Source organism: Sarcophilus harrisii, chromosome 2 (assembly GCF_902635505.1).
Source record: "Sarcophilus harrisii chromosome 2, mSarHar1.11, whole genome shotgun sequence".
Lineage (NCBI taxonomy): Eukaryota > Metazoa > Chordata > Mammalia > Dasyuromorphia > Dasyuridae > Sarcophilus > Sarcophilus harrisii.
Window position 1 is genome coordinate 588,565,063 of NC_045427.1, and position 17,590 is coordinate 588,582,652.

Sequence of the window (17,590 nt, forward strand, 5' to 3'; positions counted from 1 at the left end):
TTTTCTTAAATCAAAACTATATTATTAGTCTCTATACACCTCCTAACTTCAATCTTGCTTCTTCCCACTGGGACCATGCAAAACAGGTCTCCTTTTCTACATACAAGCCTTTCACATCAAGATAGCTGTAATGCTGTCAATAAAAAGTTATAATAAAAAAATAGCTGTAATGTGCTCCTAGTCTTGTCTTCTTTAGGATAAACATCTCTATATCTCTCAACTAACATGTTCTTGAGGCTTTTTGCCACCCTGATCCCCATTCTGAATTCTCTTGAACTTGTCAATGTCCTTTTTAAAATGTGGAACCCAGAACTGAATATAGTATCCAGATATGGTCTGATGAGAACAGAAAACAGCAGAACTAATTCTTGATATCATTCCACTCTCAGATCAATTTAAAATTGTATTCATTCATTTCTTATTTTTAAAGTAAGGGTATTAAGGGTACTATATCACATTATTCCTCAATTTGTCATAGATTGACTGTTGCCAGCTATATCATGTCAAGTTACATGGTGTCTGTTGGAAACAAAAACTATGATTTTTTTTACCATAATTACAGATCTTTAAACAAAAATAGAAAATGACTGATGTCTTCTCTTTGGTTACTACTATTTACCAAACCTTAAATCATTTAGTCCAATCCTCTGCCTATTGCAACAATCTCATTTTTAATCTACAGGGGATATTTAGCTTCTCTTTGAACACTTCAGGTGACCGAGAACTCATTTTGTCATATGATAGCTATTTAATTATTCAACAATTCTAATGACTAGGCCAATCTTCTTAGAATTAATCTCAAATTTATTTCTCTAAAATTTTAGCTCCAGTGACCCAATTTTACCCTTTAGAAACAAATACAATAAGATCTGTTTATCTTTCATGAGCTCTTCAAATATTTGAGGTTGGTTGTGAGTCTTTTTGACACATGTAGCTAAGGGCTCAAGAGCAGGGAAGAGGTTGCAGGAGGAGGGATATCCTGGACTCAGAATCAGTTACTGCCCAATATGCTGGAAGTTTAAACTGAAGCCTTGGAAATCTGTCATCAATCCATTTATTTTTTTTTAACCAACTTCCCAAATGAACACAGAGTCCCTATTCCTATTCTTAGAATAGGATGTTTGCTTTCTTTCCCCAGCTGTTGAATCTTAATCATTCCCTATAACATTAATCAGAAAGTTATTTATAAACTCTTCTTCTCTCCGCCCCCCCCCCCTTGCCCCCTTCACTTTTAGTTATCTTCAACTACAGAACAGCATCTATGGCATTTCAAGGATCATAGACTTAGAACTGAAATAGACCTCAGAGGTCATTTAGCCCAAATTCTTCATTTTATAGATGGGTAAACTGAAGCCCAGGACACAAGTAATTGGCCCAAAGTTACACAGGTATAAAGTAGTAAAGTCAGGATTTGAATACAGGTCTAATGATACCTACCAAATCCTGCACTTTTTCCAGTGACCTGTGAGACCCATCATTCCTTGTTACTAATGTCTTATTTTCAAGTTGAATCATGTAACCATCTGAGAGTTGCTAAAACTGGTATTTAGAAATGTAAACTATAGAGTTATGAAGCATTGTTTCCTGAAATGATATTATAAGAAAAATGGCCATCTCCAGCCATCAAGAGAATCACAAAACAACTCTGCAATAGACATATGAATACATGGACGAATTGGACCTTAATCAACTGATGGTGACTCTAGAGAAAATGCAAATCACCAGAAACATGCATTAGTAAAAATGTGGCCAAAAAAAAAGAAAGCACAAAAGTCTTAGGTGTTTACACAATTTTCACATAGTGTAAAGAATAGTGTGTGTGTAGGGGGAGAGAAAGCTACATTGAGATGGCCTCAATAAACATATCATGCATTAATTAACTACATAGAAGGAGTGGGTTATATGAGTCAAGACAATTACAGTATTGGTCCAATTACAAGCTACACTACACTTCCCCACTTTTTCTTCCTCCCTCCCACCAAAAAAAAAAAAAAAAAGGCTTATCATAAAGATGAAGACAGCATACAATTACCATAATTTTTCAATTTGTAATTAGATATATGCATTTTTTCCTTTCAAAGATACTTCATTTTATGTGTAGTCCATATTGACTGGACCAATAGAAGACATCACACTTAACACTTTCTTATCAGCCCCAAAACTGTGAAACGCTTAGAAAAGATAAGCTTTGGTAAAGGAAAGTTATAGCTATCTTTGTTGCTCTTTAAGAACAGAAAGGACTGCTATAACACTAAAGCACTGGGAAGAGGATAACCTGTAATGGTATTTTCTTTATCAATACTTTCTGTCTCTCTAAAAGACAAGCTCAGGGCTCTATTATAACATAGATCACTTAAAAATTTAAATCATTTAAAGAATTTCTTCAGCAGGGCTTATGTCCTCCCAGAAGCTGCTCAGATGTGGAAGACTACCCATAAGGTAAGCTGAAGTAAGACCCCATGTTAGCCTAACTAATGTGAAAAGAAGCCAGGAGTGAAAAGATCAAATCTTAAAAAAATAAAAATAAAATGAAAAGAGTATGCTCCCAATAGACAGTTGTGACACAGAGATTATTTAGGAGATTAGCCCGTAGTATTTGTGAGAGAGTTAGTTGTATTCCTACAAAGAGCATCAGCATAAAGGTGATGCTTACTTAGTCTGCTAAAAGATATTACAAAAATCAGCACCTAAATTTTAAGGAACCTTATTGCAGTCTATCTATAAAGCCAAGAAGGGGAGAGAAGCTGGGTAAGATACAATGCCAATCGTTTATAATAATAACCACCATCATCCCCTTGTCCCAAAAGGGAATTTTGGAGAAACTCTAGACCAGATACAGGGGTAGAAATGGCTAGAAGAGGAAAAAGGAAAAAATTTTCAAAGAAAGGAGGTAGAAAAGAATTTGTGGAACAAAGCCAAGAGGGAAAACTAATAGATGCCTTTATGACTTTTAATTTTGATAATCCTTTGATATTTTCAAAAGGACAGCAAAGGATAGCATGAAAAATAAAGGAAAGGGAATGGAAGAATAGGAAAGAGAAAAGAAGAAAGAGAAGGGAAGGAGAAGTCACTTTATCTCTTGTGCATCCAAGTAACTATAGTCTCTAAGATTATACATTCTGGAGGGGTGGACCATTGATATTGGGATTGATAGAGGGAGCCTCCATTAGAAGTTCTTAACACTGATGAAATATGGATAATTAATCTGGATAAATAATTTGAGATATCTAAGGAAATAATTTTTAAAATGTTAAAATGGATTATAATGCAATTACTATAAGGCAGTAGGATCTCATCCAGGCTGAATTGGGGAATATAGAATTGTTAGCTATGGAGAAGCAGGCAGATCAAAAGAGAACGATGGGTTTGATGTAAGGTGGCTTCAGAACCACAGAACTGATCGATGGACAGATGCCAAGTTAGAGGGAATTCTTTGGTGGTGAGCAACATAGTTTTGTGAACAGCCCTTTTGGCATTGACGTGGATAAAATCCTTGAATATATTCTATTTAATCTGCAGATAATACAAAGAAGAGAGGGAAAGCTAGAAGAGGTTTTATGATGCTGAAAATAATTTTGATAGGCTAGAATAACCAATAATAATTAAAAAGATGGACTTTCCTAAAGATAACTATTTGTGAGTGGTAGCCAGGATCAGTTTGGATCTATTCAGTTTTAAAAACTTAATGAGTCAACTCAACTAACTATATAGTAGTTCATATGAACCAGACCTGGGTGTTTAATTTATTGCAAATTCAGTATGAGTCAATAATGTGAATTAGCTAACTTAAAAATCCGGTTCAATTTTAGGCTACATAAATAGTGTAACACTAATATGGCACCCAGAATAAATTATGTAATAGCCCTTTGTAGTTGGACCTGGTCAAACCACATCTTCAACTTTCTTCTGTCTTGACAAACTGGAGCAAGTCCAATAGAAAACAACCAAGGTCTAGATGCTGGGTTATTTGATAAGCTGAGAGGGTTTTAAAACTAGAACTCAAGCTAGTTTTCTTTAAGTCTTATGGAAGGATTGGAATAGCTCTGAATAGTTCCATCAAATAAGGTAGCACAATATCTTTTTATCAAGTCTAATTACCGCATAAAAAAAAAAAGACATTAAAATTCTTCCATGACATCGATTTTTCAGAGGAGACAGGGTCTGCCTAAGTTAACCTGTCCGATTCCTTAAGGATCAGGAAGTTGAATATGGGACAGAGACCCACGAGGGTGAGAGGGAAGAATAATTAAAGGAACTGGAAGGAAAAAAGGCAAAATGGCAATATTATTTTCTGCTTAAGTGAAAGGGAAGAAAATGAACATTTAGAAACCAAAACTATGAAGTTCTCTTAAGGCCTCCCTGAGGTCAAATGAATACATGAAGATACTCTCAAGCTAAAACTGCTTAAAGAAGAGAAATGTCTGTTTTCTAACTAGGAGTCAGAGGAACTGGATACTAGTCCTGACAATGTGTGTGATTCCAGCTGAATCATTTAATTTCTTTTACATGGATTTTCTTTATTATTAATCTCTTCCGTTTTTCACATCCCTTTCATTTCTCTCCTTCCTTCTTCCTAGGGTGATTTAACTTCTAATCAAGAGTTAGGCATATGTATTAGAGAATAAAAAAGAGCTTAAAGCACTGATGTTGTAATTCCTCAGGAATCTGCCTACTCACCATCTTTGAATTATACACAGGAACAAGACAGGGATGTGCTTTTGTGGACATTCTTATTACATGAGGAGATGAATTTATGCAGAAACTACATTCCAGTTTATAAGATCCTAAATCCAGAATTTTAAGGGACCTCAGAGTTTTGTTTTGTTTTTTTATAGACAAGATAACTGAGCCTCCAGAGAAATCAAATGTCTTGCCTAAGATCACACAGCCAACAAATGTCAGTTAGAAAACTGACTGTTGCCTGGTGTTACCATCACATATTCACTAAGAATTTACTGGCTCTCTCTCAATGTATAGGATCTATAGGAATACAGTAGAGTCCCTAGTTTAGCATTCGTATGGAGCTGGTCATTATTGGATATGCTAAAACTGATTTATTTTTATTGTTGAAACTCAAACATCAAGCTGGGAGAAGAAAGTTGAACAAATTCTGCAAGAGAGCAGGCTTATCTACTCAAATTTACTTATATTTCTATCCTCAAGAAGGACCCTGTTAGGAGGTAGGGGAGTAAAAGTTCCCAAAATACAAGGAAGGGAAGATCTCTCTATTTACTCAGCAAAGTATCCTGCAACATAATATTGTTGTTCAGTTGTGCCTGACTCTTTGGGACCTTATTTGACAAAGATACTAACTAGAGTGGTTTGCCATTTCCTTCTCAGCTCATTTTGCAAATGAGGAAGCTGAGGCAAGCAGGGTTAAGTAATTTGCGCAGGGTCACACAGCTAGTGTCTGAGGTCAGATTTTCTTCCTGACTCCAGATTGGACACTATCCACCATGTTTGCTAAGTATTCACAAAATATAACACTTGACATTTACTGTGTAATTTGGGATTTGGTGCTTTCTCTCTCCTCAAATTATCTTGGATTATTTTCTTATCTGTGTACTTGTTTTCTCCCCTCAGTAGAATATAAGCTTCTTGGGGGCAGGGACCGTTGATGTTCTTTGTAACCCCAGCACTAGCAAAGCACTTTGTGGACAACAGAGACTTGAATTAAAACACTTTACATCTATCACTTCATTTGATTCTCACAACCCTAGGAGCAGGTTAGGAATAAGAGTTGGTCCTATTTTCCAAATGAGGAAATGGAAAATTGAAAAAAAATTAAATGAGGGGCAGCTAGCTGATGCAGTGGATAGAGTACCAGCCCTGAAGTCAGGAGGACCCGAGTTCATATCTGGACTCAGAGTTAACACTTCCTGGCTGTGTGACCCTGGGCAAGTCATTTAACCCCAATTGCTTCAGCCCCCCACCCCACCCCCCCAAAAAAAAGAAAAGAAAGAAAAAAAAATTAAATGACTTGATGTAAGTCACACAGTTTATGGGTAGAGGTACCTGGACCCCAAATAAGAGCCTCTGACTCCTAGTCCAAAAAAGATATTTCCCTGTCTCATTAATCTAACTGGAGTTCATATTATTATATTCACTCACTACTGCATAACTGCCTACAGAGATTGCTAGACAGGGTATTGTTTGTGAACAAATGAGCTTTTTGGACGTTTCAAGTTCCACAACTGTTTTCAGAGTTGGAAGCAGAGGAAAGTGACTAAGGTGTCTCAGCTGGATTATCAGAGACCTTCACCAGCGGTTTCAGACCATGAAGAGCCCCAACGAGAAAACAGGCTCTGAAACCCACACCTGGCTGCCGAGTCCAGTGTTCGTTTCTGGCTGCCCTTCCTCATTCCATTGCACAATGCCTCCCATTTTCAAACTGTCTGGACGGGATTCACCATGGTGACCTCATACAGAATGGACAATGACATTCATTCACAGGCTTGGAACTGCACGTGATGGAGGACAAACATCACCTGGGGAAGGACTCGTGCATCATCTTAGAGACAAAGGATTCTGGGCTAACAGTAAAAAAAAAAAAAAAAAAGAGCCAGGCTAGGGAATATCTCACAGATCCCAAGGGAGGTGACTGGAGCATGCTGGTGGCAATGCCAGAGTGACCAAAGCACGGGCCGGTTTACCTTGTCAGAGTAGGACTACTAGGAGAAAATGTGTCTCTGAGAAACATCCAGGCTTTTCTTCATCAAGAGAACCAGATGAGGGAGGAAAATGCATGGGAAGCGCTGCATGTTCTGCTAACTCTGTTCCCATGGGGAGGGAGAGCAGATGAACTCTCCGGGAATCATCCAAGATGGTTGGACAGGGAGGAGGAGCCTCCTTATCCAGGGTCATTTACCAGAAAGGCTATTATGAAAGGCTGCTGCAGGAAGTGTAGGGGAAAAAGAAGGAGGGTTTAGAGACAGTATAAGACTTCATCATTTCACAGGGAGAGAGGGGAAAAGGCATGGTGAGGGAGAAAAAGGAAGACATTAGTGAAGGGGAAAAAAATCCAAGGGATAATAAAACCATGGCAAGATCCCTTATTTGTTCTAATTCATTAGATTTCTTTAATACGATCACTGATCTAAAAGCTGGAAGGGACTTCATTTAATCCACTCCCTTCATTTTTCAGATGAGGAAGAGGGCCATGAGATTTGGTGATTTGACTAAGATCTCACAGTTAATGTTGCCAGAGGCAGATCTTGGACCTAAATTTCTCCAGAGCCAGTGTTGTTTACATCATACCACATGTGACTTATTAAGTTATTAATCCCTGATCATAAGTATTTTGATATGTGACAGTGTATTATTTCCTTTTTTTCCTCCTCATACTAAGGTCTGAAGGTAAAGCCAACCAAGACCAATTTGGCTTCCAACATAAGCCATTTCAATTATTTTTGTGATGAGACTTTTCTTTCAGAACTTAGGGAAAGAAGAGTGTAATACTTGGAGGATACTTAGTACATTAAATGTCTGAACTCCCAATAATATATTGAATCCCCAAAAGGTACCCCAATCTACCATGTGGAGCTCCATGATTTCTCACCTGCTCTTGTTTTCAGCAAGTGCTGACTTTTTATAAGAAGTTCTTAACCTGATTTTCACAAATTTGTTTTGTTAATATTTTTATAACTGTATTTCATACAATTGGTCCCATTTGTAGTTTATGCATTTCAAATGTTATTCTGAGAAGAAGTTCATAGGTTTCAACTGCCAAAGGCTGCCAAAACACCAAGATATTCCCTTCAGGCATTATAAAAACCTCTACTCTATGATTTCCTACTAATGAAGTTAAGAATAAACATGTATTCTAGCTCTCCCCCAACTGTTCCAGTGTTCATAACTCATCTTGTAGTGGTATCTAATTCAGCTAGAAATAGGAGCTACTAAACCATACATAACAATTCCTGTGGGCTGCATATTGGCTTAGAAATCACAAATTAACATCATCTATCTTTCATTGCAATTTTATTTATCTTGTTAAATATTTCCCAAGTAGATATTAATGTGGTTCAGACTATATTCTGGAGTACTATGTGTTTGACACCTCTGGTGAGTAGCTAAGACTCTATATTCTAATCCTAACCCGGATGGGGTTATGTGACTTCCACTGATCTCCCTGGCTTCCTTTAAGTGCCAACTAAAATTTCACCTTCTACAGGAAGTCTTTCCCAACGTCTCTTAATTCCAGTGCCCTTCTTCTGTTAATTATTTTCTACTACACTTAATACATGCTTATTGATTGATCGGACCTCAGTTATATCATATATGCAGTTGGACTACAAGGTCTCTAAAATCCATTCCAGCTCTGAATTAATGACCTTCTGATCTCTAGCATTTTCTCAGAAAGTACAGTAATATTAAATTTGAAATACACAAAGATTTCTACAGGCTCAGGGAGGAAAAAACCCAATAGATCATTGAAAATATAAAATTCTCCTATAGATCTAAACCCAGTATAAAGTATCAATTCACTCTGGTCCTGCCTCAGGAAGCTCAACAGCCAACAGAAGGGATACAGGAGAGAACATGAACATACTCACATTCCATTGTTTTGCTCTATACTGGCTGCCGTCTTCGATTCCAAGGCATTATTGAAGTTAGAGATGTTTTCTGAAGAGTACAGGTTGACTGGGTTGTTGTACTGGGCTGTGATGATGCGAGGAGAAGCACTGGATGCTGGGCTGGCTGAGAAAGGCATGGCACTTCGGTTGTGGGCGCTTCCTATGTGCAAGACTTCCTGGACACAGGGGGACAAAGGACAAGTCAGTTATGGAAACATAAAGGTGTGTGATGGAAAATACCATCCCATCCACATCCAGAGAATTCAGATCAAAGCATATCACTGTCATTTTTAAAAAAAATTTGTTGTTTGTTTTTTCTTTCCCTGGGGTTTTCCCCTTTGTTCTGATTCTTCTTTGCAACATGACTAATGTGGCAATATGTTTAACATGATTTTACATGCATAGTCTATATCAGATTGCTTACTGTTCTTGGGGAGGAGGGAGGAAGAGAAAAGACAGAGGGAGAAAAATTTGGAATTCAATTGGAATTCTTACAAAAATGAATGTTGATGTATTGGACTACCTGCCACTTGGGGAAGGAGTGGAGGGAAGAAGGGGAAAATTTGGAACAGAAGGTTTTGCAAGGATCAATGTTGAAAAATTACCATGCATAAAAGCTTTAATAAAAAAATGAATGTTGAAGACTATCTTTACATGTAATTGAGGAAAAAATAAAATTCTATTAAGAAGCTCCTAAAAAAAAAAAAAAAGAAAAAGAAAGAAACATAAAGGAATGGGAAAACTGGAAGTGATTCTCCAGGGATATTTGGAGTTAAATAAAAATTTCTACATGAACAGTCAATCACTCTGTACTTTTCTAGGGACTTGGATACACACACAGAAAATTCTCTTGCTGTGTCTCCTTCAGGTAACCTTGGATTCTTGGATAACCAGGGACTACCATAGCAGATAGAGCATGGCCCTTGAAATTGGGAGGGCCAAGTTCAAATGTAGCTTCAGATGGCTGAGTAAAAACTCTGGTCTCTTTTTCTAAGTTGTGGTCCAGAGACTTATGCAGACTGTGGCCATTGTCTGAGGACCAGTCTGCTGAGTACAAAAAGGTGGGTCACTAACTAGGTAACCTGTGAAACAGGGAGAAACACAATAAAGGAAGGTTGGGAAAAATAAATGAACATAAAGAAATAGAGTAAAAAGGTTAAGGAATGAAGGTGTGATTTCATTGGTACAAGAAAAGTCCCCAGTGCAGTTTCCTTCACTAATGTGCAGGTAGAGCTTTCTCTGTAGTGTAGAGTCTCTTTGAATTAAGTCATTGAATCAAAGTCACAAAACCAAAATATATCAAAGATGGGGCTTGGACTTAGGTCTCCAAACCCATCTCTATCTACCATAGCACACTACCTCTCAAAATAGAAATAAAGGTCATCTGCTGCAATTTCGACCTTCTCCCCTACTCAGTGCTACAATATCTTTCTTCATCATCCCCAATTCTGTCCTACTTTTCTGTTCTAAGAGGAAACAAGGGCCCCCCCTCCTTTTTTTTTGACAAGGTCCACCCTTAATATCCACTTAAGACCAAGGCTAATCAATCAACATTTACTAAGTAACTATTATTCTGTACTGACTATGGAATAGTATAAAGACGCCAGAATCTGGAATCAAAGAGCCTGGGTTTACATCCCCAAGTCTTCAATTTAGCACATGAGTGACTTTAGATTTTTTTTACCTCTTTGGGCCTCATTTCCCTCACCTATAAAATAAGCTGGAGAAGGAAATGACAAACCACTCCAATATCTTTGCCAAGAAAACCCTCCAAAAGGTCACAGAATCAGAAAAATGACAAAACAACTCCCACCATCCTGCTTGACACCCTTGAAAGAGAGGCACTGGACAAAATATGAATATTGTGACGTTTTTTAGATGTGACCAAAATGAGAATTTGTTTTGCTTGACTATGTATATTTGTTACAAAGGTTTCATTGTTTATTTGTTTTTTTAAAGTGAAGGAGAGAAAATAGATATTCATTGATAAAACATGATTTAATGTTAAAAAGAGAGTGGAAATATACAAAGGAGCAAGATGTAAAGAACTTTAAATGTCAAACAAAGGAGTTTTTAATCTTTTTTAATCTGTATTTAATCTTAAGAGATGATAGGAAGACAGTGGAATTTGAGAGTAGTGTTTTACAAGCTAGAGGGAAGAAAAGAAAAAATTCCCAGAGAACAACAATGGCTTCAGATCTCATCCAAGAGATTCTGGAGATCCTGGAAGGGAAAGCCACACTGCCTGTTGAAAGAGAACTTATCTTTCTAAAGGAATGAGGAGAATGTTTCCAGGACTCTGGAAAAAAAAAAACAAAAAACAATGTTCCATAGCTTCAAAGTATCACAGAGGCTAAAGAAAATGAAAGAAATGGGAAACACAGAAGTGTTTTTGAAGATTACAAAGCACCCCTCCTCCTCCAGACAGAAAATTGTGTACACACACACACACACACACACACACTTTTATTTATATATAAATATATAAAACCAAAGGCTTGGCTCTTTTTAACAATGAGGTAATTCAGGCCAATTCCAAAAGACTTGTGATGGAGAGAGCCATCTGCATCCAGAGGGGACTATGGAGACTGAATGTGAATTACAACATAGTATTTTTATCTTTTTTGTTGTTTGGTTGCTTTTTTATTTTTATTTTTTCCTTTTTGATCTGATTTTTCTTGTACAACATGATAAATGTGCAAATATGTTTAGAAAAACTGTACATATTTAACCTATATTGGATTACTTGCTGACTAGGGGAGGGGGATAGAGGAAAGGGAGGGAGAAATTTGGAACATAAGGTTTTGCAAGGATGGATGCAAGGAAGGATGCATTTTGAAAATAAAAAGCTATTATTTAAAAAAAATTTTAAAGATAGCAGGGAGAAGACATATTAATTCCCTAACATTTAAAACTTTAAATGTAAATGGGCTGAACTCGTTAAAAGAAGATGTCATTGACTGAATTTAAAAACAAAAATTCAACAATCCTCTTTTCCAAGAGACCCACTTAAAATCAAAAGATATGTGACTAAAAAATTAGGGACTAGTCTAAAGTCTAACTTGTCTTTGAGATGGTCATTGTAGTAATGAGTCAAAGCAGATCTTACCAAAAAAAAAGAAATGAAGCAAGAGCCCTTAATAATTGGAAAAAACACATCAAACAGTGAAACCTAACAATATTGAACATATATGTTCCAGAAAGAGCTACGAAAACCTAAAAGAAAAAGTGTCAGAAAAGTAAGAATAAGCAGAGAAACATAAGTGAAATCAAAGACCTCACTTATCAGAATCCCTCAAATCAAGTAGCCAAATTGTTCATTTAAAAATTATAGTCCTTCCAACCCTGTAATCTTATTGCCTCTATTAAAATAAAACGCTTGATAAAAAATGTAATGTTAAACATTACAATGAATAAAAGTTCATATACATTTTAGACATTCACATAAATTAATGGTAAGACAAGGGGATACAAGGTTTGCAAGAGTACATGGCTTAATCACTAAAAAATAAATTCCCAACCCCTGTCCTCATCCTCAGAGACTTTATTAAATAGAATGATGTCCTTTTGAAAACTCTGACCTCTCAGTTCATCAGTCTCAGCTACCATGATTCTACATCTTCATTCTCCTTCAGCTAAACATAGAAAAATGGTCACATTTCAGATTTCACCATTGCCCATGACTGGGCTCCTTCTAGGATCCTAAAATCTGAAATCTCTTTAGGTTCCACTCTACTTGACTTCCCTACTACTACTGTTGATGTTGTAAATTATCCTCCCCTCACAAATACCCTTTTCTCCGCGGTTTCCATGATCCTCTTAAGTTCTGGTTCTTTTCCTCTTGCCTCACCAGTTTTATGGCTTCTTTTACAGGTTCATTGTCTATTTCTTGCTCTCTAAGCAAGAGTCCCAACTAGGTTGTCTCTTGGGGTCCCTTTTCTTCTTTCTTCTGATTTCATCAGCTCCTATGGATTCAATGATCTCTGACTTTCAAATTTATATATTATACCCTAAAATCTTTCTCTTGAACTCTAGTCCTGCTCTGCCAGTTTTCTCCTGGATGTCTCTACCTAGATGGCCAATCAACATCTCAAATTCAACATATCCAAAATGAATCTTTTTGCCCTATTTCTTTTGAGGTCACCACCATTTTTCTAGGCACCAAACTTTCTGACTTGATACCTCTTCTTCTCTCTTAATGTCTACAGCATCTTTCCAATTCCTCCCCTTTTTTTCTGCTCATACTGTAACTACTCTAATTCACTCTTCATATATACTATTACAATAGTCTCCTCATTTGATTTTTCAGTTTCCAATCTCTTTCTAAGCCAACCTCCAATCCACTGTTAAAGATATACTCCTAAAATACAGATCTGATCATGTTGCTATCCTGCTCAAATACTCTCAGTGGCTCCTTACTATCTCTAAGAAAGAATACAGACTGAGCAGGCTGGCATTTAAGGCTCTCCACAACTTATTGAAATTTGACAACTGATTGGCCATATCCACATTATTGAACAGGCTGTTTCCTATGTCTGTAATGACTCCCTCCTCACTTCTGCTTCTTAGAATTTCAAGCTTCCTTCCAGGAGCTTCAAGAACCATGCCATTGCTTTCTCTTTCCTCAAATGATTTTATACTTGCCTATCTGTATCCATGTTATATTCCTTAAGTAGAATGGAACCACCTTGAGGGCAGGGTCTATTTGATTTTTGTCTTTGTATCCTCAGCTCCTAGCATACTGTAGGTCACACAACAGGCAATTGTTTGCCAAATTGGAATGCAGTTAGTTGGACAGAGTATCAGCCCTAGAATCAGGAAGATCCAAATACAACACTGAAATCAAACACTTTACTAACCCAGACACTATCAAGACTGGACAAGTTATTTAATCCTAATTGCTTTCCCACCCCCCCAAAAAAATTCTGCCAAGCTGAATTAAACCCATAGAATTTCCTCCCAAAATGTACTTAGCCCTGATGGATTAACTATAAGCCTTATACAAACTTAAAAAAATAAACAAATATTCATTTCAATTCCACATAAACTTCCTCCCCCAAAATATATAGGAAAATATGATAGGTTACCTAACTTATTTCATGAGAAAAATTTTATTTTTACCTTCAAACCTGAAAGTATCCTCACTACAGAAGTAGAGATCAATCCACTTTTGAACATCAATGGAAAAACAAACATACCCTAAATAAAATCTGAGTAAATATGATAAGGAACTGTTTTCTACTATGATCACATAGAGTTAATCTTCAGAATACAAAGTTAGTAAAAGAAAACTATGAACATAATTCATTCTATCAAAACATACTATTTTTTTTCATTTATTTTTCTTAGGTTTTTTTTTTTTTTTATATGTCCAATATAGGGAAAAACATAATTCATCCTATTAATAGGAAATGAAAGTCCACATCAAAAACCTTAATGGAGATGGTGACTCAGGGTAGCTCCTAAACAGAAGGCAATTTGTTCACTTTTGCTGTCCAGTTAATTTTCTATTCCTACCAATTAGTCAATAAATTTGGATTGGGGAAGAAGACTGGACTGTGATTTCATTTCTATCAGGAATTCCCAGGGAAAAAAAATTCCCTCTACCAAGATCAATACCTGCTACACAACTGGGCCACTGAGAAATTCAGTGCTTTCCTTGGGATCATAACCAAAAGAACTTGAACTCAGGACTTTCCGGCTCAGAGATCAGCTCATTCCCCTCTCCAGGAAGACCTGTGGCCATCAAGTAAACTTCTTTTATATGCTAAACACCAAGATAATGAAGATGCAAAGTCAAAATAAAAGTCTCTCCCTCCTTCCACTAGATTACATTCTATGAGGAAATACCTGAGGGAACTTAACATATGTACATTGAGGGAAGGAAGAGAGGCAAGATTTATAAATTCTACATTTAATTTAATACAAACTCACTGAGCATCAAGAAAAAGGGCAATTGGGCATCAAGTTATGGCAGTCGATGGAGCACTGAACACTCCTGAAGTCAGGAGGATCTGAGGTCAAATCTGACCCCAGACACTTGAAGTCAAAAGGTCAGATCAGGAAGTCTGAGGTCAAATCTGACCCCAGACACTTAACACTTACTAGTTGTGTGTCTAAGGGCAAGTCACTTAACCCCGGTTGCTTCACTAAAAATAATATATGTATGTGCATATATTTTTTAATATTGTATATATCATTATATTTTATATGTACATTTTTATATTTATATATAAGCACATATATTTTTATATTTATACATACACCTATTTTAAAACATTTAAATATTTAAAAATAAAATATATGTACATATATGCATATTATATATATACATACACTTTTTTTAAGAAGAGGGGCAATCAGAGATTTTACATAGAGTTTGAAGTAGGTTGAAACCATGGCAAAGTAAGGATTCTACAAGGAAAAAGGAAAGAACATTCTAGAGTCAGAAAACAGCATGAACAAAAAGATTAGAAAACAAGGGAATATTAAAAGGACAGAAGGTAGTCCCATTTGGCTACAATATAGGCCAAGGTAAAAATAGGAAATACAGAAGTAAAGTTGGAAAGGTAGGTAATAACAGTTAGTGGAGGGTCTTTGAACATTAGGTAGCCACTGAAAGGTTTTGAAAATTGCTACAAGTCCCCCCTCCGGGATTTACTAGCTGAGTAATCCATTTAATTTCATTGGACCAGAGTTTTTTCTTCTAAAAAGGAGTTGGATTAAGGGAATTTCCAAGTTCCCTTGAAATTCTAAATTAATGATTCTATGACCAAATATCTAACATATGTCTGGCACTTAGTAGGTCACTGTTGATTAACTGTTTAGAATTAAGCATAAGGGAGATAAGCTCAGCAGATGTGTGAAGGATAGACTGGAAATCCAAGAGATTAGAGATGGGAAAACCAGTTAGGAAGTTTCATTAAAATGATGACAGTAAGAATAGAAAGGGAAAAATTTGAGATATTGGTCATATCTCCTAAAACAGGTCTTGTATTTCTTTCTATCATTCTTCACAGTGCCATCTAATTAACAATAAAAAAAAGTTGTTCTGAAGGCAGGGATGACTATAATTTGAAGGAAAACTTATCACAAAATTTAAGTTCATTGAGAGCAGAGATTGTCTCTCTTTTGTACCCAGGGCCTAACGTGTTGTCATTGCTTAAATAAATAATTGTTGATTGAATGAAACTCAAAAAACACACCGCATGCCTGGGTACAAATCATGTTAAGTGTAGGGAACTATAAATACAGTTGTTCCCAAGAAGTTATTCATAGAATTGTGAACCGTTAGAGCTGGGAGATCATCCAGGACCACCCCTTCTTTCTCTAGGAACTTGACACAGTTTCACATAATAATTAGACTTTTACACTCCTCTCTAGTTTCATTTCCCTTTTGTTTCTTCCCCCAGAGTCCTAGTAAAATCCTTCTACTGGGTAGGAAACATCAAGAAAGTACTTTGGGCTGTTGGAATTAAATATATTGGGTTTGAAATACAACAGCATTGTCCACTAATACATTCCATGGGGATTTAGGGTGCCTGGAGGAGATTAAGACGTGAAATTCCAGCAGTCCATTCAGAACAAGATATGATAAAAGACTAAGATAAATTAGCCAGGAGGAGATAAGCCAAAAAAAATTGGGTTTGATAACAAAGAAAGAAGCAACTTCAGAATACCCAAGGAAGCCCATAGTACAAAGGGAAGAATGCTAGATCTGAAATCAGATGATCTGTAATCAAACCTGGAGGCCTTCTCCCTTATTGTCTGTATAAACTGAGGCATATTACTGGGTCTGTCTCTTTGGTTGTAAATTGAAGTGCTAGGTTTGATCTGATTTTTCTTGTGCAGCATGATAATTGTGGAAATATGTATAGAAGAACTGCACATGCTTAACATGTTTTGCATTACTTGCTATCTAAGGGAAGGGACAGGGTTGGGGGTTGGGAGAACAGGGAGAAGGGAAAGAAAAAAGATTTGGAACACAAGGTTCTGCACGGGTGAATGTTGAAAATTATCTATGCATATGTTTTGAAAAAATGAAAAGTTTTAATAAAGGACCCTTAAAGTTCTAAATTTAAGATTCATATTCTTCTCAAATATAGTGATCCTATAATCCTAAAACCTGGATACTTATTGAGAAAGCCAAGAGAATAATTAGATGGAAATTAAAGGGGTAAATATAACAGAAGAGGAATATAGGATGATGAAATCATAGCGACCAAGAAATATAGTCACTTTGTGTCTGGCACTGTGCTACATTTTAAGTATATAAAGAATGTTCTTCACTTCTACTGGCAAGGATATAAAATGTATATAGATAAATAAATGTAAAACAGCTTGAAGGAGAGAGGAAATACTAACTGCTGAGAGTGGGGAGTTAAGATGTGAATAAAGGAAAAAAAAGCATTTATTACACTGTATCTAGCATTGAGGATTCAAATACAAAGGAAGTCCCTACCCTCAAGGGGTTTATATTCTAATAGAAGAAAAAATGAAAACTACACATAAAATATATACAAAATAAAAATTATTTTATATATAAAATATATAATATTATAAACATACAAAGTGTGTATCTATATGTATATATAGATAAAGATAGAGATAGAGGTAGAGAGAGATATAGATACAGATATCTATCTATGTATGGATTGGGTGGCTAGGCAAGGGAGTTTTGGTTTAAGAAGTCACAGATATGATGAAAGCAACCAGAGGACAATAAAATGCATGTTTTTTCCAGAAGCAATGGCAATGCTTACCTAATACCATTTCTAAAGCAAGAGATGAGGGGACCAACCAGCCAACACAGACAGTCTGATTGTACAGCAGTGGCAGCAGGACAAGAAGTAGGAAGTGGCACCTGAATTAAACCTCAAGGGAACCATGGATCCCAGGAGGCAGAAGTGGGGAGGGGCTATGTTCAAGACCTGTGGAAGCAACTAAGTGGTACAGTGAAAAGAACATTGGATCTGGAATCAAAGGGTTCTAATCTTGCCTTGGACAATTACAAG

General features: G+C 36.4%; 1 protein-coding gene across 1 annotated transcript in view; it reads right to left on the reverse strand.

Annotated features, from left to right (window-relative positions):
- PDLIM1 (PDZ and LIM domain 1) overlaps positions 1 to 17,590 on the reverse strand; it is a 47,887-nt gene that overhangs the window by 10,521 nt on the left and 19,776 nt on the right. The window contains exon 4 of the mRNA XM_003755242.4: positions 8,556 to 8,752. Coding sequence (XP_003755290.1) covers positions 8,556 to 8,752 — 197 coding nt within the window. The remainder of the gene's footprint in view (positions 1 to 8,555; positions 8,753 to 17,590) is intronic.